The 20,418-nt window shown below is 39.7% G+C and overlaps 1 protein-coding gene across 3 annotated transcripts; it reads right to left on the bottom strand.

Moving 5' to 3' along the window:
* Window positions 1-1,711: 1,711 nt before the first annotated feature.
* On the bottom strand, window positions 1,712-20,046 carry CRTAM (cytotoxic and regulatory T cell molecule). Of its 3 annotated transcripts, none has more exons than XM_057750096.1 (9): window positions 19,831-20,046; window positions 17,419-17,571; window positions 15,585-15,728; window positions 14,496-14,657; window positions 10,378-10,458; window positions 8,283-8,366; window positions 6,374-6,517; window positions 4,517-4,603; window positions 1,712-2,704 (listed from the first exon to the last, which is right to left on the bottom strand). In XM_057750096.1, exons 1-9 carry the CDS (start codon window positions 19,955-19,957, stop codon window positions 2,574-2,576), a joined length of 1,113 nt encoding a protein of 370 aa, XP_057606079.1. In that variant the 5' UTR covers window positions 19,958-20,046; the 3' UTR covers window positions 1,712-2,573. The 3 variants fall into 3 exon arrangements, with proteins under 3 accessions (XP_057606079.1, XP_057606078.1, XP_057606080.1); XM_057750095.1 differs by having other exon boundaries at window positions 6,374-6,520; XM_057750097.1 differs by lacking the exon at window positions 14,496-14,657 and having other exon boundaries at window positions 6,374-6,520.
* Between the last annotated feature and the right edge of the window lie 372 nt (window positions 20,047-20,418).

Genomic DNA, 20,418 nt, shown 5'->3' on the forward strand with positions numbered 1-20,418 from the left:
GATTTGTTATCGTCTTTTTTATGATAGCCATCTTTGTGGATGTGAAATTCTATCTCAGTGTAGGCTTGATTTGCATTTTCCTGATGGCTAATGATGTTGAGCATCTTTTCATGCGCTTATGGCTATTTTTATTACATAGTCACTTTTCGAAGTATTGCAAATGTATTTTATGTTTTAAAATTTTTTCATCTTTATTGGAGTGTAATTGCTTTACAGTATTGTGTTAGTTTCTGCTGTACAACAAAGTGAATCACCTATATGTACACATATATCCCCCTAACCCCTTCCTCTTGAACCTCCCTCCCTATCCCACCCCTTTAGGTCTTCACAAAGCATCAAGCTGATCTCCCTGTGCTCTGCAGCAGCTTCCTACTAGCTATCTATTTTACATTTGGTAGTGTATATATGTCAGTGTTACTCTCTCACTTCGTCCCAGCTCCCACCTGCACCCTACCCCGCCATGTCCTCCAGTCCATTCTCTTCATCTGCATCTCTGTTCCTTGCCCTGCCACTAGGTTCCTCAGTACCATTTTTCTAGATTTCATATATGTGTGTTAGCATACGGTATTTGTTTTTCTCTTTCTGACTTACTTCACTCTGTATGACAGACTCTAGGTCCATCTACCTCACTACAAATAACTCAGTTTTGTTCCTTTTCATGGCTAATATTCCATTGTATATATGTGCCACATCTTCTTTATCCATTCATCTGTCGATGGACATTTAAGTTGCTTCCGTGTGCTGGCTATTGTAAATAGTGCTTGCAAATGTATTTTAAATTTCAGATTAAAGACTTGGTTAATGTCTTTTAGAGCAATCTCTAAAAGTGATTTGTCTTTGATGACTTCCTTGCTTTCTGATGTAAAAAGTTTCAGGCTCGTCTTATACATTTCTTGCCCCAACTTGGAATTAACCATTTCTTTAAGGAGCTTTGGGTAGTTTTAGTTAAATGTTATTTAGAGACCACAATCTGGGCACTAAATGGTTATTGCTACTGAAATGGTTATTGTCTCCAGGCCATGTCATTGGAAAAAGCTAGAAAATACTTTTTGTTTCTTTTTCCAAGAGAAAAATACATTATAAGTGCATGCTTTTGTTTTCAATGCAAATTTAAGAATGCAAGGTTTTTACTTACTTGATATCTCTTTCTCTTGTGCTGAAAATCATGGTTCCAATGATATTAACATAATTAATTATGCACTTTACCCTACACAATATATATTATACTTTTAAAGGGGCTATCCCAGTGTTGTAACTAACGCTAGGACTACTGAAACCAATTTAAGATTTGTTTGCAGCTCTTTTTGTCGTTAGGATATATCCTGTTGGTGTGCACAGTCAAATATCTAAGGTAACCTGAACTAATACTTCTGTTATGTGGCATTTTTTAAAAAAAGGAATTAATTTTTAATTTTGATTCCATTTTTAAATGATTATGTAAATCATTTACATTGTCCCAAAGTCAAAACTATAAAGTCAGGCACATTTCGAGAAGTCTAATTTCTAATCCCATCCCCTCCACTCAGTTCCCTCTCATCTCATAGAGGTGATGATTTTTATGAGTTTTAGCTTAGCCTTCCTTTAAAAAAAATATGATCTCATATATTTATTTATAAGCCACCCCTTTTCTCAGATTAAAGAAATTCTATATAATTTTAGAATTAGTTTATTCAGATCCAAAGAATGAGAAATGTCATAAATGTTGGGGGTGGGGAGATACGTCACATGTCACTTTCACATGTGAAAGTGAAGGGAGGAAGTACAACTTGGAACAACCACCAGGAACACAAATACGTATTCTGCTGTTTATTAAATAATTTTTAAAAAGCATCTATTAGGTGAGTAATCAGGAAATTCAACTCATTTTCTTTTGTACATGTTTTTGTAATGAAGTGTCCTGGTAAAAACATTGTCTACCAGGTCAGCTTTTGTGATTCAGCAAGACAATTCTAAGAAAATGGAATCTTTGGGTCTACCTTCAACTAGCACTTGTGTCTTGGGGCATCAGTCCTGGGACCTTCATGCTTATCTGACTCATTCATTGTTTTGTGCGACTTCTCCCCGACAAGGAATGGGCTGGTTACAGCTTCTTAAAGGTCATCTTGAAAGTAAGCTCCTAGGATTAGAGACTTCTTTGGGCCCTTTTCATCCCAAAATTCTTTATTTGGAAACCAGAAAGAAAGATTTAAAAAAAAAATTTTTTTTTTAAGTAGTTCCAGTAGAGCCCAGCATCTAAAATCTCCTCTTCGCTTTATAGTAAGATGTTAGCTGGTCACATTGACCCTGATCCCAAAGCTTAGTAGAATCCTCCTGCTCTGAAGTAGTGTCAGGCATAATAGGTCCTTTTCATTTTTTTATCTTTTTTCTTTTTAACTACAAAACTTTATGTCCATGGGTTAGTCCTCACTTGTTGCTCTGAGTCCAGGGCAGATTACCCTTTGGAGGACACACCTTGCATTGCACACGAAGTACGTTTGTTTTCTATGTGACCATAAGTATGCTCCTTCTTACAGCTGCTCCTATGAGGTGATGCTGAGGCTGCCCTGAAATCCTCTTTTCTGTTGCGAGGAGCGCTACACGATGCTCTCTGGTATATGAATGAGCTCTCCTTTTAATTTTGAAGGTTGTGCCTTTTCCTTTGTCTTTGTTTTTGCCTCTGAGTACAACTGTGTAATGTAGTTGATGCAGCTCTTGGAGCGGGAAGCTGAAAGAAAAACGTGGTAAACACGAATGTTTAGTTTGAACGACACTGCACCCATTTATTTTAAACATGCGGATTGCACGTGGTATTTGTAGAGCCGAATGTTAATGTCTTTAAAAAAACGAATCTGAAATTTACTGATATGTACACATGGTCCTCAAGATGCCCTGTTATAGTCTAATTTTCAAAAAGCCTTCTTATGTAAACAATATGCTCATAAACCTGAAATAAAATAATACGGACATCTCTGCTATAGAATAACATGTGTTGCTGGACAGAAAAAAAAATACATTGCCTTTAACATAATTTCACGCAGAAAGTAACAGGGCTGATGGGAAAAATAGGGTTGGGGTGACCCACTGAAAGCCCATGCTACTCTTTACACAGAGTCTGGAAACGCTCCAGAAGATAGCTTTTAAGTGAGCAAAAGCAATAGAGTTGAAATGCTGGATTTGAGGGCGTGAGGGAGGGAGGATGGAAGGGAGGTCAGAGCCCAGGAGAAAGTGCAACCTCCTCCAGCTGTGGCACGCCCCTTCCCCCACCCTGGGGAGAGAGTTGGGGGTGGGGGGAGGGACAGATCTTTCTGGGGAGGGAGCCCTGAGTGCAGATGCTCATTTTATTTTTTAAATTTGATTGAAGTATAGTTGATTTACAGTGTTGCGTTAATTTCTTCTGTATAGATGCTCATCTTAAACTTTCTTAAAGGTGAATTACAAGGGCTTCTGCTTGTTTAGCAGCTGAGCTGAGGGCTTCTCTTTTCCTGCTAAAGGTTATAATTCTACTCCCACTGTTCTGTTCCCCTGGTCTGGGAGCATCCGCGTAGGAAACAACCCCAATTACACACTATACTGACGTCAGTCTCCCCCTGCCAGTCGTGGGAGGAGATGGATGTTATAGAAACACACATTGCACTACAACAGCCTGTATGCAGCTGACACAAATTTTCCCCTCCCACCTCCAGGTCTCACACAGACCTCTCACTTGTGCCCCTCTTCCTGCTACTACAGCTAGTCTTTCTTTCCATTTCACACCCTGTTAGGTCAAAACCAAAGAAAGAAAAGCCAGAGGTGTTGTAAAAGAAATGCTTCTTACAAAGCCTCAATAAAACCAACAGAAATTAGTGGCAAAGCTCGCTGCATTTTCTTGCAACTCTTGGCAGATGGTATAAGTTAATTTGCATGGAGGAAACAATGGTTGGAAGGTACAAGATTCTTGCTTTGCTATATGCCTAGCTTCTGTCTACTGGATCTTTGTCAAGAGTACACACACACACACACACACACACACACACACAGAGTCTCCTTTTAGACTCTTCCTATTTTGCTTGAAGAATTGCAATAAAGTCATCCAAAAGATCTGAAACATTTCTGCTTGAATTAGTTAAGGCTTATGTTCACTTATTCAGTACAGATTTATTAAACACTCCACCTGTGCCAAGCCCTGTGCTAGGATCTGGGGGTACACATAGAGTAGATCCAGTCGCTCACCACCTGGAGGTGTATTGTGGCAGCTAAATTAACATACCAAATATGACAGTCTGGCGTGGGAAGTGCTTCATTGTAAAGGTGTATATAGGATACCGTGGCGCACAGGAGGGGTGTACCTGTGTGTGATGGTGAGGACGCAGGGACGGTTTCCCAAAGGGGCATATCTTCAGCTACGTGAATTTAACTGCTACTTTTTATTTTTTAAGATATATTTCCTTAAGTTCTTTTTCTTGTGCTAAAAATCAAACTTTGATTTTGACTCTCTTCGTTGAAGGCAACAAGTTAATGAACCTTATTTTTCAAATTTCAGGTCACATAGTTGACTTACTTTGGCTGTTTTTCTCTTGGGATGATGTTTCTTCATTATTTGACCTTGATCTGTAACTTTCTAAAGTGTGCTCTGAAATTTCATTTTCTGCAAGAAGAGAAAATTATTATTGATTTCTGGTGCCACAGACATCATCTATACTTAGAAATGTATGTTTGAGTAAGATCCTATCTGTTTTCATACCACAGTAGACTTTTACTCCCTCCCCCATACCTCATGTCCTCATTCTTTGAGCAAATCGTTTTTTATTCCTTTTTTTAAAAAGAACTTTTATTGAGATATAATTGACATATAAACTGTGTAAATTTAAAGTGTACAATTTGATATATTTTTTTCTTATTAGTAATGTGTATATGGCAATCCCAATCTCCCAGTTCATCCCACCCCAACCCCCTGCTTTCCCCCCATTTTTTATTCTTTACTGTGATTCCTGGAGGCACTGTGCCAGGCAGTATAAGAGGTGCGGAAGTCAAATGACAGTGGATTAGAATTAAGTACTGTCTTTTAGGAAGAAACAATTCCAGTAGCCCTTAAAGAAGCATGGGGACGAAGGATCAGTGGGAGATTTTGAAAGAATAGTATGGCATTTGCCTATTGTGCAGGTACAGCTGGAAAGCCAGAGCCTGGGTTTGGGTATATTTATGATGAAAATGTTGGTCCATCTGAATATCTCAAGAGACTGATATTAGACTAGGAGAAGCGGTACTTTTAAGAGGGTCAGAGCCATTCAAAGATGTAGTGTTTCACCATGGGACAGAATGATTTCTCTGTCACTGGAGGTGCTCAAGCCATATGTGGCTACATCAGCAATGTCCAAGAGCACCATAATGCAAGTCACATGTGTAATTTAAAATTTTCTAGTGGCCATGCTCAAAAAAGTAAAAAGAAGCAGGTGAAATGAATCTGTGTTACTTAACTAGTAGATTCAATGTGGTATTATTAGACGGATTCTTGTGTGTGTGTACTGAGTCTTCAAAACTGGTTGTGTATTTTGCCCTTACAACACCTCTCAAGGGCGACTAGCCCCAGTTCATATGCTGAGTAACCGTATTGTGGCTACTGTATCCAACAGCCCAGGTCTAAATAACCACTGAGAATTAAAAAGGGGTTAATCCTGCATACATTTAGGGAATGAATGGAACAGCTGGTTATTCTGGATAACTTCTAAGGTCCCTTCTGTTTCTGGGTTGAGACTATGTATTGTAATAGGTATTTTCCATACTAAGTAATTTTGTTTTTGTTTCACAATGATAACTTCTAAATCAAAATGCTTGGGAAACATTACCAACATATGGTTGACAGAGGCTGAGTGCATTCTTACAGAGTAAGAATGGGCCCCAAAACAGTCTATTATAGTCAACGTTTGACTGACCATTCCTAGCTTAGGAGCTCCTTGAGAGCAGGGACTTGGTCTGTCTTGTTGGCAGATGTGTCCCCAGTGCCTGGAAGAGTGCATGGTACACAGCAGGTGCTTAATGAATGCTTATTGAATGAATGAATGAATGAATATGCTCTGTATTTGGTATCCTTTTGTGAGTAGAAGCCTCCACCATTTAATGCCAATTCCTGGAGCTACTCTAGTTTCTCTTGTTGGTTGGGGACCGTGAATGACATTTAGCAAAATTAGAGCCCATAGGATGAGAAATCTAGAAAGACCTTTAAGAGCACTCTTTATAGTTCCTGGAGAGTCACCTCCTGTGTTTACTGCAGAACAAACGATTGCTTGTCTGAATGACAGCATTCATCAAATAGATGGGACAGCATTGAATGGAATAGCTTTAATTGACAGAATTTCCCTTTGGACTGGCCAATTGCCTGAGCATCTCGTAGTCTCCCTCAGGCTCTCTGCCCACTCACCTTTCTTCCATACTACGTGTGCTTTGCGAAGCTTCATGATGAAGAGCTGAACGATGATGAAGAGGATGAAGATGAGGAAGGACACGAGGGTCAGCAGCAGGATGCCACTCTTCTTCCTCGTCAGTCCCCCATACTGACGGTTCACTTCTAGGAGGGAAAGGAAAGCGTTTCAGACAGTTCGAGGTTTTGTTTTTGTTTTTGTTTTGTTTTGTTGGTCACTGAGGAATATATGCAATATTTGCAAAATATCGTAGAGGCTAATAGACAGCTGAGAAAAAGAGGTGAAGGAGAGCTTTACCTTCATATTATTTATTCTCTGCAAACAGGCAAACAGGGATGCAAAGCAATTTCATGGAATGATTGGAAAAAGGTTTTTAAGTTACATAGATATCAAACTAGTTATTTCTCAGTTCTAGAGGAAACATGTGAGAATGTTGACTTATCGTCAGGGGATTCACATGAGCTGTGAGGAATGCGTTTTTAGCAAAGTGTAGTTAAGTAGCAAGAGAGATTGTTAAGGCGTTTGTGAAACGATGCAAATAAAATGGCATTTCATTAAGCTTGGCTGGGTTACTGTGGTCCTCCCTGAAGGCATCTGGAGATAAACCCGATGAGCTCTTATAGGTCCTTCTAGATTTCTGATCCTATGGGCTCTAATTTTGCTAACTGTCATTCACGGTCCCCAACCAACAAGCCATTAAAGAGTGTCAGCTACGTGTAGAACATCGTGCTTGGAGCTGCATAAGGCACAATCCCTACGATTTAGGGAGCATTGTCTACATATGCAGACAAACAAGTTAATAAAAACAAACAGAATTAAGATATCTGTGCCAAGTTCTAGACCCACATATGTGAATATAATAATGTGTTCAGGGATTCTGAGGCAGGAGTGGTGCCTGAGTTGGTCAGGAAAGTGTTCAGTGAGGATATTGGCCTTGAAGGAGGGCGTAAGGAGAGGAGCGATGCGGACTTCCCTTTCATTGGGGCAGTTAGGGTGAACAAGGGCAGGGCAATCAAACGGGATGAAATTTTCAGAGAAGAGTGTGTATTCTGGTCAGGACTTTATAGAGACAGGACTGCAGAGGTAGGTGGTAGAGAGCACCTTACGGAGGGCTGAAGCCTCACGCTCTTTGTTGTGAGCCGTAGTGATTTTCTGAACGTAGTGTGAAGAACTCAAGGGGATGTTTTGATAGTAGGGTGCTGAAAATGCACAGCCAGAGGAGACACTAAAATTACAAGACTTCACGCAGGACATGATGAGGGTCTGCCTCAGGGAGGTGGCAGAGATAGTGGACAAAATACCTAAAAGAGAAGACTCAAAAGTCCTTGGGATGCTGTTGATTTTATGTGTGAGGGAAGGATGGTGCTGAGGAGGGAAGGATGATGCTGAGGTTTTGGGCCTGTGTGATGCTTTGGACAAGCTGATTTTGTGGGAAAAGGTGCTGTTCAGTTTTTAGCCATGTTGAGTTTGGGGAGATGGCAGAAAATTCAGCCAGAGAAATGTGGGAAATGGAATGAAACAGGGATTAATGTTCTGGAGAATGTTCTGGAAATGCAGGTATGGAAATCTTCTGCCTGGTGGCAACAAAAGCAGTCTTGGGGATGGGAAAACTCTAAGCATTAAGGCAACAACAAAGGATGGAGAAGTAGAATCAAATCTACATAGAAGAAGTCAGTGGAGGAAGGGCCATGAGCTAATGGACACGAGAAGGGGTGGTTAGCAAAAGTAAAAGGACCAGGCAGAGTATGTCAAGGAAGCCAGGGAGACAGCTAAGTCAGGGGCCAGGGAGGGACTAACCGATAGAAAGGTCACAAATAGTGAGGGCTGAAAAAGGCTATGGGAAGTATTGATTAAGAGGTTAAAATGTCAAGTGTTTACTCTAAATAAATAAGTGCTGGGAACACTTACCAGTGGCCAAGTGAGAGACTTGAGTGGTTTGTTCTTCCTCTTCCTTGTCAATTTCTGATGTACCAGAATCTTCCATTACTGCAACTGAGGTGAAAGTAAGACATGATATATACATGTGACTATGCATGTGCTGCGTAGTGTGTACATATGCACACAGTCACCCAAAGCAGCTTTGGAAACCAAATTAAGTGATCCTCATTAAAAAACAACAACGAGGTCATTTCTGAACTACTGACTTCTTCCAAAACTAGTTGCAAATGGTCAGGCTTAGTTTGCCTTTTTTTAAAGGTAAATGTTTATCGAACACTTTCTCTGTGCCAGGACTTAAACTGATCATTTGATATATATTACTTCTCACCACAGCTCTGAGCAAACAGAGGTTTTGAGACGTTAAGTAAACTGTCTAAAGTCCTATAGCAAATAAGTGGCCAAGCCAATATTGAAACTCAGAACCCTAAATTTAAACCATTATTTTATACTTCCTTTCTGAATCAGGCCTATCAGCTAGACAATTGTAGGATGCTTCAGGATAGCAACTGAACGCTGAAGGATGGCATCCAAAGCCTGAAGGATAGAAAACCTATAGTCTGAAATGCACAAAGCAATGATTTTTATGTTGAAAGTCAGTTCAGTTGTCATTCAAACCTATGCTTGCTTCCCCCTTAGATGTGGGAGGTACTATGATGATTTTACTAGGTAAGAGAAATTATAAAAATAAGAGATCTTTTTTCTGATTTTGTTGTTTATTTTCCCTGTTTTTTTTCCCCTGCTGTCTGTTGGTTTTTAGCCCATTGCACAGCGCCACGATGTGGACCCCAAGGGGAATGAAACCACCCCTTCTTCTATTGAAAATGGGTATTATTAACAGTAATAAAATTGTAGAAATTGGAAGCTGAAAGGAATTTTAGAAACCATATTTCTTACATCTTATGTTATATATGAAAAAACAGAGGAGAAAATTGAGTTATTCAGTAGTGGTGTAAGCCAATTTAAAGACAACTAGATTCTAAACACGTTTAAAAATATTGGATTATTAAAGCAAGTGATGTGGCTGTTCTGCTTCATAATATTTTCAATTTCCATTGCCCTTCAGAAAAAGTATGTATGTATGGTACATGTGTGTTTATCAGTGTTTAAAGGACCTAAACATTTACTTTTAAGTATTATTCAAGATAAACATTTTAAAACTATGATCTGATACTCAGAACTATGAACATAATAATGATATGAAAGCACCTCTCCCACCACATGGCATTTTTTATAGGTGCTGTTTGAAACTGAAAGAGGACATGTAGGAATGTATGCCCTTCTGGGTGAGGCTTATTATCTTGCTCAAAGCATCACGACAGCCATATTCATTCATTCATTCATCCATCCATCCATTCATTCATTCATACTTCATGTTGTGAGTACCAGCTATTGGCAGATACTATGCTAGGTAGAATACAAGGATAAGTTAACTATATGATCATCGCCCAGAGTTGACTATCTAGTGCTTCACTGTCTAACAAAACTGGGATTATAATCCAGGTTTTCTAAGTTCTTCTTCATTTATAGTTCAATCCTGTCAACAAAAACTATCTGATGTCTTGACAGCCAGGTAACTGATGAGCCTTCAAGGGTGATTTTGTTATTCAGTGACAACACCAAATCTTCAGATACTGGTTTTTGCTCTTTGTTGTTACCAAGTCTTTATTTTGTGTTTGGTCTGTTCTAGATGGAAAAACAAAGAAACGAGCCTCCTGTAAATGAATTCAACCTTGCCTTTTACCACAGAGGAATTGGAATGTCATGCTCGTGTGTGTGTGTGTGTGTGTGTGTGTGTGTGTGTGTGTGTGTGAGAGAGAGAGAGAGAGAGAGAGAGAAAGAGAGAGAGAGAGAACGAACTTACAAGGTGTTAGTTACCCTGAAGCCCATCCCACTAACTGATACGGTGCTTCTCCAGGTCACCGTAAATCTGGAGCCAGTTGGAAGGGGTCCTATATGATCTTATTACAGATTAAAAGAAAAAATGGTTCTTAAAACTTAGAATTGGAAAAGTGACCTTGCCAAAGAGGCATGATTTTTTTAAAGTTTTAATGTTTTTGATACTTACCGGTACTAGTGGGCTGCTGAGGGTCTTGAGAGGATAGAGAGCTTGTCTCCAGGGCAGCAGAAGTTGTCTCTTGATCAGTAACTAGAAAAGGGGAAAAACAAAATTCTGCAACTACAGAGAGCAATTTTACCCACATTGTGCTCAGTACAATAGGCTGAAGAATGTATTTGGCTGCTACCTGCTTGTGGAAGTTCTGCAGAAACCTCAGAATTGTGTGTTCTGCAGCTCTTGCTCTGGTGCTGAATCTGTGCCCCGCTGATTATCCATCTGCTAAGCTGCCTGGCTAAGAAGTGCAGCAGGCTGGACCTCTGTGGAGTGGTGCATCTGGCAGGGGTGGGCAAAGACTATTCGCCGTCTCTATCTGTATCCATCCACCTATCAATCCCTCTGTCTACCAATCCCATACCTACTGGCTTATTTATTAGATGGCTTTGGAGTCAGTCTCAGACTGGGTTGAATTCCAGTGCTGCTCCTTACCTGCTACTAAGTAAATTTGGACAAGATCCCTAATCTCTCAGATGCTCAGTTTTCTTTTACCTATAAAATGGAGGTACTAACCCATTCACCTCTTGGAGGTTTTTGGTGAGAATAAATTATTTCATTTGTATAAAATGTTTAGCACAACACTTGGCTTTTTATTAAGCACGGTGCTTACTAAATGCTACTGTGTAACATAAAGCAATGTTTAGAAATGTTTCCAGAGGTTCAGCCTAGCATGGATTTGCCCAGTCAATGGACAGACGTGCAACCAGGGAGCTTATAAAAATGGTGCCTGTTAATTTACAAATGTTGATACTGGTATGTAATATCTTTATGGAATCTGTGAGTGCTTCTCAGCCTTTTATTTAACCAAAGAGTTTTCTGTGGTTTTGAAATAGATGCGTTTAGACTGAATTTTCTTAATCAAACATTAAAAAATTTTGAAAACTATAAAAATGCTTGACTCAAGTGCTCTGAGGAAAGAAGAACCACTTAGGAAACACTAGAGAAATAGTAACATAGACGATAAGGCTAAAGTGAACTCTGTGGCCAGAAAGATGCCAGAGAAAATTGAAGAAAGAGTAGAGGTGCTGGCAAAGAAAGCAAGGAAAAGCTTGAAGGCAAGTCAATTAGAAGTGCTGGAAGCAAATTACAAGACAAGCATATTATGGCAACTATTAGGAACACAGAGAGTAAAATTTATCTATAATGATTAAGATCTAGAATAATGTATACTATGTGAATTCAGATAATTATATATTTATGTACAAAACAGGTTATATGTATTATATACACTATATATACTATACACATTGTATATATTGTGTATATATGTCATAGTGTATATATACAATTGTGCATATATATACAATAGTCTGTGTATACGTATACATACATACACACACCACTGGAGTTTGTATTTACTTTGATTTATCCTCTATCTAGCAAAACTACTAAACAGATCCATTTAGACTGAATGTTGGTTTGATTAAGTAGATGCTTGTGCATGATGATTTATCTCCCTAGTTGGTTAGAATGTTACAGACCCCTGCTATCCAATATGGTATCCACTAGCTATACTGACTATTTAAGCATAAGTTAATAACACTTAAATAATATTAAAAATTTAGTTCCTCAGTTGCTCTAGCCATGTTTCAAGTTAGAATTTTGGGAAACTTGTATCCACCACTGTGAACTTGACATGTTCCAAATATTTAGGCTTCTGATGAGATTAGTGATGATATTAATGAATGTGATCTTGTTATTGAAATCTACCAACATTTGTAAGACTTGTATAAATCAGTGAATCAGTATTCTCCAAATGACCAAGGCGGGATGTTACAAAATAGTGCCTGGATAAAAGATCATTTAAAGTGCAAATTTGCCCAATAGATTTTAGTGTAACAAGAATATGAAAAGTTCATTGATAGGTTCTAGAGTCCACAGAGCAGCTAACCTTTAAGAAACTACCTCTTGTCAAGTTTTAGTGTAGCGTCGAAGAATGTCCACAATTATCTGAAAAGCCTATTCAAATACTCTTCCCTTTTCCAACTTATATTTGTGTGAGGCTGAATGTAGTTTGCATATAGTTTACATATAGTTCAAGCAAAATAGCATATTGTAAGAGATTGAATGCAGAAGTTATGAGAGCATGATTGTTTTCTATTAAACCAGGTATTAAAGAGATTTTTTTAAATGTAAAACAATGCCATTTTTCTCACTATTATTTTTGGCATTGCAAAATATAATTATTTTAAAAATAAATAAGTAAACTCTTGTTCCCACCATGAAGAATATGGAGATGAGAGGGTCAGAGTCCTTATTGTAAATATGTTCTAGAGCATCCTCAGCTAGCAAACTTTTACTAATCAGATGAACAAAATGTTTCTAGCATCCGTTGGTCAATATAGGAGCTCATCAAAGAGAAAAAGTCATAGACAAATGGAAGCACCAACAGCCTATCCTGCAGCTGTTCCTTGAACACTTACTGGGAATCTGGCAGCGGTGCTAAATACGTGACAATCAGATCATAAATAAAAGTCAAGTCAGCCTATCATTATTATTAGAAACATTTTATGGCTATGGTTTTGAGTCCTATAGCGCTGTGGCCATCAGGGAAGAGAAACTGTGATTTCCCCTTTGGCAGTAATTTTTGTAGATAGCTTGAACAATTGCTGAAAAGTAAAACTGTGTTTTTTCAGTATTGTTGGTTCTTTTATTTAAAATCCAAACATCTTTCAGAAGCATTTAGGTAAATAAAGCCTCATTTTCTCTTTGGTGACCCTCCCACATTCCCACGTACTCGCTTCCACCGATGGGGTGGAGGCTGGGGCAGGAAATGAATGACAAAGAGGAAAGAATATTTGCGTCAAGTTACAGTACAGCCCAGTCTGTGGGCCCTTGAATCTTCTAAACCCAGCTTCCTCAAGACCTGATTTGGTTTGATGAGAAAGTGACCTGTGGAGAGCACTGGGTAGTGAGAGGGAGCTGTTAACCACAGCGCCAGCCCCCACAGGGCAGTGCGACAGCTTTCCCACAGCAAGGTTCTCAGTTAACAAGTGCCTTTCCTCACCTGTTATTTCATTTGCTAAAGAGCTTTTTCAGCAAATGCACTGTCACCCAACAGCTTCCTCCTTCGCTAGTGTGAGTGAATTCTTATCCTTCAGGAATCTCTTTTCACACTGAGAAGTACTTTATAAAGTAATGAAGGTTGGAGTCTTACTAATGATAGCTGTATGAGCCATGCGTCTTTTTTTTTTTTTTTAAGATTTTTTTGTTGTGGACCATTTTTAAAGTCTTTACTGAATTTACTTCCATTTTATGTTTTGGTTTTTTGGTCACAAGGCATGTGGGATCTTAGCTCCCTGACCAGGGATCAAACCCACATCCCCTGCATTGGAAGGTGAAGCCTTAACCACTGGACCTGCAGGGAAGTCTCCATGCTGCTTCTTATAGGATATTTCTTGGCTCAAAAAGTTTTATATAGTTTTTAAATTACTTCTTAAACTTTTGGTGAAGGAATCAGAGAGAATAGATTCTGAAAATGGAGGCAGATTCTATTCTCATTTAATGTTTAATGTTTTATTTCTTTTAGTTTTTATTATTCTTATTTTTTGGTATTCTGCTCAGAATATTAACATGGGTAAACTAAAATCTCCAAAATGGTTGTAACAAAATAAATCTAAAGCATAATCATGACTTAATGTGACTACGTGAGTGTTGTATTAACATAAAATGATATTGACAGGTTTAGATTTATTTCAGTTAATATAATCTCCTTTTGGGTGAAGTCAAGAGATGTAGTATGCTTCACATGACCTCTCCAAAAACATGACAGCAATAAAACTATGTAAGGTCAAGTTATGCCAGCTGTTATAATCAAAAAGCAAGCACAATACTGTTTGCATGTGGCACTCTGCACTTTCTGCACAACTGCGGTCCCTCTCAGTGTTGGAACAGTTGCAACCCTGTCACCCAGCTGGAGAAATTTCAGTCATTAAAGGAATTTGCTATTAAAGAAAGCTCTGTTGACAGTGAGCTTACTCTGAAGGACTTTTCCTAATCCATTTCATTTTGTTTGATAGTGTAATATAAAGGTAAATTTAAAATAATCAAAGACAGTCTTTGGTGCTTCTTACCCAAATCTTCAAACTGGAAAGGTGCCACCAGTTTTCTTCCTTGCAGCCCTTTGTGTCGGATTATGCAGTTTGCTGTTGAGTTTTTGCTGTATGTGTGGACTCTGAGTGTGCTGGTGCTATTACATTTCTTCCCATCAGTTTCATATTCATGGTGGGTTTCACCTATGGAGCAATTTAAAGAGGTGTGTGAGGTCGTGGCTGTTTAATGCTGTGGGACATGTTTGGTTCTTTGAGAGACCAATGGCCCCAACATCTTGGCAAACCTGTCAGACTTCTAACCTCACTCTAACTTCCCCCAGCCGCCTGGGACACACTTGGCCCTAGTCCCAAAGAGAAGCAGGTGAACAAGAGTGGTTAAAGTTTCTATAAACCCTGCACTACTGGAAAAAAAAAATCCAAAGTTTATCATGTTTACAGAAGAAAGACAGCCTGATGTTGTGAAACACAAAGACCCCAAGACCTTACTCAGGTTGAATAAATATGGCAAATTAAAGGAGAGGTCCAGAATTGGCACTGGACTTAACCTAGGCTACATAAAATCGAATGGAATGTCTGTTGAAATGTAAACAAACTAGAAATAGTTCCCAAGCATGACAATTGGTTTTCCTGCTTCTGTTAAAAGGCTCAAAGCTTAGATTCTTTGTTACCAAAATATTTTAATCCATCATGGGGAGTATGACATAAGTACTCCACTGAATAAGCAAGTTCATATATGTTTTGATTACATGTATTATGTTAAACCTATTTTTAATTTTATTCCTGCTGCAAAGTTTATGCTAAGAGGTAATAGTTATATTGTACTTTTTATTTTATGACATTTTATGAAGCCATAATAAATATTCAATTTTAGTTTTCTACCTTGTTTTAAACAAAAACATGTAACCATGTTATTTGTATTGAGGCTTTTAAGAGTAAGACATGATATTGATTGGGTATAAGGATGATTTGTCTGGAAAAGAACTGATGGAGTATTGAATGGTGTTTTCTAACCCCTTCTGCCACCAGAGGGTGCCAGAACATTTAACAATTCCTTCGAAATATAAATAGGAAGGAAAACAAAGGAGCAAAAAGAACGATTCCTCCACTTACCATAGAGCTCCACGTCCTTCCCTAAGAGCCAGGTTATCCGTGGAGGAGGCTTACTTCTCACGGTGGAGCATTTCAGTATGACGTGTTCTTCTCCATTTTGCATTCTGATAACTGAAACTTCCAGGGTTGGCGTGACAGGAGTTGCTAGAAGAAAATGGATTTTTCTGTGTTTAATTAGCGGGTCTACGTATCTCAGCAAAGCACAGAGCCTAATAATTTGCAGGGATCATGGTAGGCGGTGGTCTAAATAATGGGCATTTTTTTTTACTTGACCTTCTCGGAATATAGTTAAAGGGCTTTCATGTGCTTGTAAAGAGATTCTGGCTGTAATCAGAATGGTTGTTACCCAGTGTGTGACTGGTCTCTGGAAATTCCCAAACAGACTTCGTTACAACAGTAATTCTTAAATTTTATATGAGTGTATTTGAGTGGTAGAAGACTAGATGAGGAATAGAGGCTTGAATTCTAGTCCCATCTCTGTCACCAACTATTGTAAGAACTTGGGTAGGTCCCACAACTTCTTGGTATATCAGTTTCCTTGTCTGTGACATGAAGCAGTTGGTGTACGAGTTGGCTGTTTCTGCTCTAAACGTTCATGAGTCTAGGACTCAACCTCAACATACATTACTTCTGTCCCCACCAGCATCAAAGATGCATTTCTCTAAAGGGCCCACTGGCCGTTTTTCTTTCTACTCCTGTCTTGCAAATTCTTTTCAGTTAGGCGTACTTCTTCCTCTTCCCTATTTTACCTCACACTGTGGTCCAGAACTGCACTCTTTCACATTTATTTACTCAGCCATCTGCCATCGAGACATTATGAAGTCAACTCCAGGTATGCACTAGATGTGTTAGATGCTAGCAGTGCCAATATGGAAAAGATAAGGCCCTCCATCGCGCTATAGTCTGGTGATAGACTCAGCCCCTAAGATGTTCGTTGAAAGACCATGTGTTAAGTGCAATGACAGCGGTAGGCATGAGGGGTTATGAGAGCCCAGGAGGCTGGTTTTGGGGGTGACCGGTAAGGTGGGGAGAAGGTGACCCTCAAGCTGAGTCACAGTGGTTCTCAAAATCCCCAGGGAGCCACTCCTTCTCAGAGACTTTCTCACTATGCCTTTACTTTATGGCAGGTGCCATACTCTACTAATTCAAGAAGAGAAGTCTAAGAAATCCTTTGTGTGATATGTGGAATTACGTTATGTAGATAAAAGGCAATGTTTTTATCTGTTTTGCCACAAAAATGTAAAGACAGGAGGACTTGCACTGAACCCAGCTTACCATCTGCAGAACTGAGTGCGTCCTAGCAGATAGGGAGCTGTCCCTTCCTATCCACGCCTCTCAACCCCACCCCCCAACAGAGGAGAGGAACTTGTTTTGTAGAAGATGTGAGCCAACTGTCCAGTGCAGTTACATCTGAATAGGATATGATATCAGAAGGTTCTACTGGATGTCTCTACGTGTTTTGCGCCTTACTAGACTAGTGTACAAACTCCTTGTGGGCAGAGGTTGTGCCTAATCCATCTTTGATTCCCTGCAGCCTAGCACAGCGCCTGGCAACAGAGTTGCAGCTCAGCCAGTATGACTTCCCTTTCCCTTTAGTTCCCTGCAGAGAAAATTTAGTTGATGCCAAAGACAAATTTCACAAATTCACATTATAGTCTGGGGCTTGTCACTCAAAATGCTCCTTTCTGTTCCTTTCAACAAAAGATGGCAAAGGAGCCTAGGAAATGCCTTGCTCTAGGCATTTTTTAACTAAAACGTTAAGTTTTAAACATGATATATCATGTTCCTAAGTGTACGGTTCTCAGGCTGGGTTTCCTGGCATTCAGGCACCTACCTAACACAATCACTTTCACTTCCTTTGTTCTCACGGAGCTGCCGTAATGCAGACACTTGTACACGCCTTCATCTTGCTGTGTTACATTCGGCACGCTGATGGAGAGCTGACTGGAGGAGTAATGAAGAAGCTGGTATTTGGAATTTTTTAAAGCTGTACAAGAGGGAAAAAGAGCCATTATGAGGAGAGAGATCAGATGAATGCAGTCTCGCAGTGGACTGATTATTCGCAGGAATAGCTTTTGATTTTCCCACTTTAAAGGAACAAATGTCCCATCTTTGACTGAGCTGCTTTCCAGATTCTAGTGTTACCAGCTGGGGGCCTCTCAATAGTTCGAAGTTAGTTTAGGAAACGAAATATTTTGATACTAGGATCTACGAAATAAGCAATTTGTTTTACTTATGCTTGTAGGGAATTTAGAACCCTACGCTGGCAACGGGTTCAGGGTGCAGGAGGGTGTTAAATAATTTTCATTTTTTACATTATGGAAAATGCACCACTATGGTTTACGTCTTTGAAATCTGCTTCATTTGTGATTGTCTTATAACAGTGAATGTGAAGAATGGAAGATAAATGCACTGATATTCATTGCTCCAGCTGGATGCTCTTTATTTTTAATTTTTAAAACTTCATTATTATTTGAAGTTTCGCAAAGATTATGACTTAGTCCTCCCGAATGTTTAGGGATTGGCAAAAGAAAAAAACAAAAACCCAAACCAAAAAACAACAACGTAAAATCCCCCACAGCTCCAGAAAGTTCTAGCCAATAGCAAGTGTTCCTTTTGATTCTATCTTGACCTGGGATTTCCATCTCAGATCAAAGGTCACTTAGCAAATCAGAGGCTCCTTAAATGAGTGATTTTGTTTGTTTTTTTCTGAAGTTAAGATTTGTGATATGAATAAGGCTAAAATAGTTAAATCTTGCATGGCTGACCAAGGAAGGTTGTTTCTCATCTGGAATAACGGTTCTGTGCGCTGGGACACTGATGTTACCTGAGCTGGAAATCAAGTGTTCTCAATCTCAGTACTATGGACATTTGCGTCTGTAATTCCTTGTTGGGCGGAGAGGCCACCCTGTGCGTTATGCGCTGTTTAGAGGCATCCTTGGCCTCTTTACTCACTAGAGGCCAGATCCCCTTGCCTTTCTCCAGTTTTAACAACCAAAACTATCTCCAGACATTGCCAGATGTCCTCCAAAGGGCAAGAAATACCCTTGGTCAAAAACCATCAAGCTCGATCAAGGTGTCCTGTAGTAGAAATGTGAGAATGTCCATCTTCTCCCAGTTTACCCAAAACAAAGCAACAGAAAGCATTTATTTAACAGAATTCTCTCTACTTAAAGTTTTCCTCTCAGAACTTTTACCGATTAATATCTACTTATTCTTTTGGAAGCTAGTTGATTTAGCTTAAAATAATATATTTGGTTATTTTACATTGCACCTATCGATATTTAATAACATTTTCAAAACACATCAACATTTTTTAGAAGCTCTGCTTTTATAAAGCAGATTGAAATTTGCTCTGTTGGAGACTTTTCCAAGCATTTGGCAATTAGGAGTATTAAATGGAGATATAAAATGCGGTCATGAAGGGGAGGGTTTTGTAGAATCCTGCCCAAAGAGATGAACTAGACTTTTAAAAATCCTTTCCCGCAAGAAAAAAAACAAATGTAACTACGTGAGGTGACAGGTGTTAGCTAAACTTATTATAGTATCATTTTCTAGTGTATACCTATATCAAATCATTATGGTGTACACGTTCAACTAATACAATGTTATATGTCAATCACATCTAATAAAATTGAAGGAAAAAAAGAGTCCCCTTCCATCTCAGGCACCTAGGACTCAATGTGTGTTTGTGAGAGAGGAAGATTGCCCTCCGTTTCAAAGTAATATGTCCTGTCAATTAGTATCACTTAGTGGTCTAGAGGTTTTGTTAAGACCAACAGGAGAAGAGGAGCCATCTGGAAGGTGGCTCTGAGATGTGACTTTGGATTGCTCAGATGGAAAACAGAGCAGCTGGCTCCAGATGTGGGGGAATGTGTTGGCTGCCTGAGGACGAAGGGCCCCCAGTCTGTCAGTCTGCTGCCTGTCTATCATTGCACTGTTGGTGGTTTCATGGTCGCTGAGAGTCAAAAAGTGACATGGGGTGAGGTGGGATGGTGGAAACGTACTTTGTCATTTGAGCCCCCTTTACCAACCATTCTGGTAGGGTTTCCATTTCAGACTTCCTGTCAAAAAAAAGCAGCCGTGTGTAAAATAACAGGCTTCTGGGTGCGATTTACATGTCACAGTAGGTGGGGCCAAGCCCACCATTTGGGTGACTCATGCCGGCTTTCTGTCCCAGCAACCTGTCTGTCTGGAAAATCCCTCAGGTTGAGGTCTGGCGATGATTTCTTTTTCCTTCACTCACCGGGATGCTCATTGAAGAAAATGGTGAAGCCTGACGGGGCCAGCCACTGCAGGGAGGTGGTCTCTGCCTGAGAAACGACACACTTTAGAGTGAGCATCTGGCCTTCCTCCACGGTGACGGTTTCCATGTGGTTGGTCTGAAAGGCCTCTGAAGAGGGAGAGAATTGGGGACAGTCAGGCTGGCATGGGCCACAAGTCCCGAGCTGAGGCAGGAGCTTAGAATCAAGGCATCTTCATTCACCAGTTTGGTCAGTTAGTACACGTCTTAGAGACATGGTCATTTAGTACACAAAACCTAAGTCAGCACCAAAAAATGCAAGGAAGGGCGGGAATGTGGTGTGCAGGGGCAGTAAAGACATCTCTTGAAGGAGGTCAGAATGAAGGGGTGGGTTTTGATGGGGAGAAAGTTGAGCAACATCTATTAGGCACTTGCCTCGCCATATGCTGGGGACCGTGTCTTCCATGCTACCAATACTTAACTTTCAAACTAACTCTCTGAAGGAAGAATTATTTTGCTCACTTGACGATGAGGGAGTAGAGGCTCAAGGTCACAGAGGTCCTGGAGCTGGCATCTGTGCCCAGGTCTGCG

This window comes from Hippopotamus amphibius, chromosome 9 (assembly GCF_030028045.1).
Source record: "Hippopotamus amphibius kiboko isolate mHipAmp2 chromosome 9, mHipAmp2.hap2, whole genome shotgun sequence".
In the NCBI taxonomy this organism is placed as follows: Eukaryota; Metazoa; Chordata; class Mammalia; order Artiodactyla; family Hippopotamidae; genus Hippopotamus; species Hippopotamus amphibius.

Excerpts from the sequence above, each read along its gene's own strand:
- CRTAM (XM_057750095.1), bottom strand. The coding sequence starts at position 19,957 with ATGGAAACCGTCACCGTGGAGGAAGGCCAGATGCTCACTCTAAAGTGT. Across the intron at positions 17,572-19,830 it reads TTTCTTCAATGAGCATCCCG|CTTTAAAAAATTCCAAATAC; the intron begins GTGAGTGAAGGA and ends CCTCTTGTACAG. Across the intron at positions 15,729-17,418 it reads AGTGAAAGTGATTGTGTTAG|CAACTCCTGTCACGCCAACC; the intron begins GTAGGTGCCTGA and ends ATTTTCTTCTAG.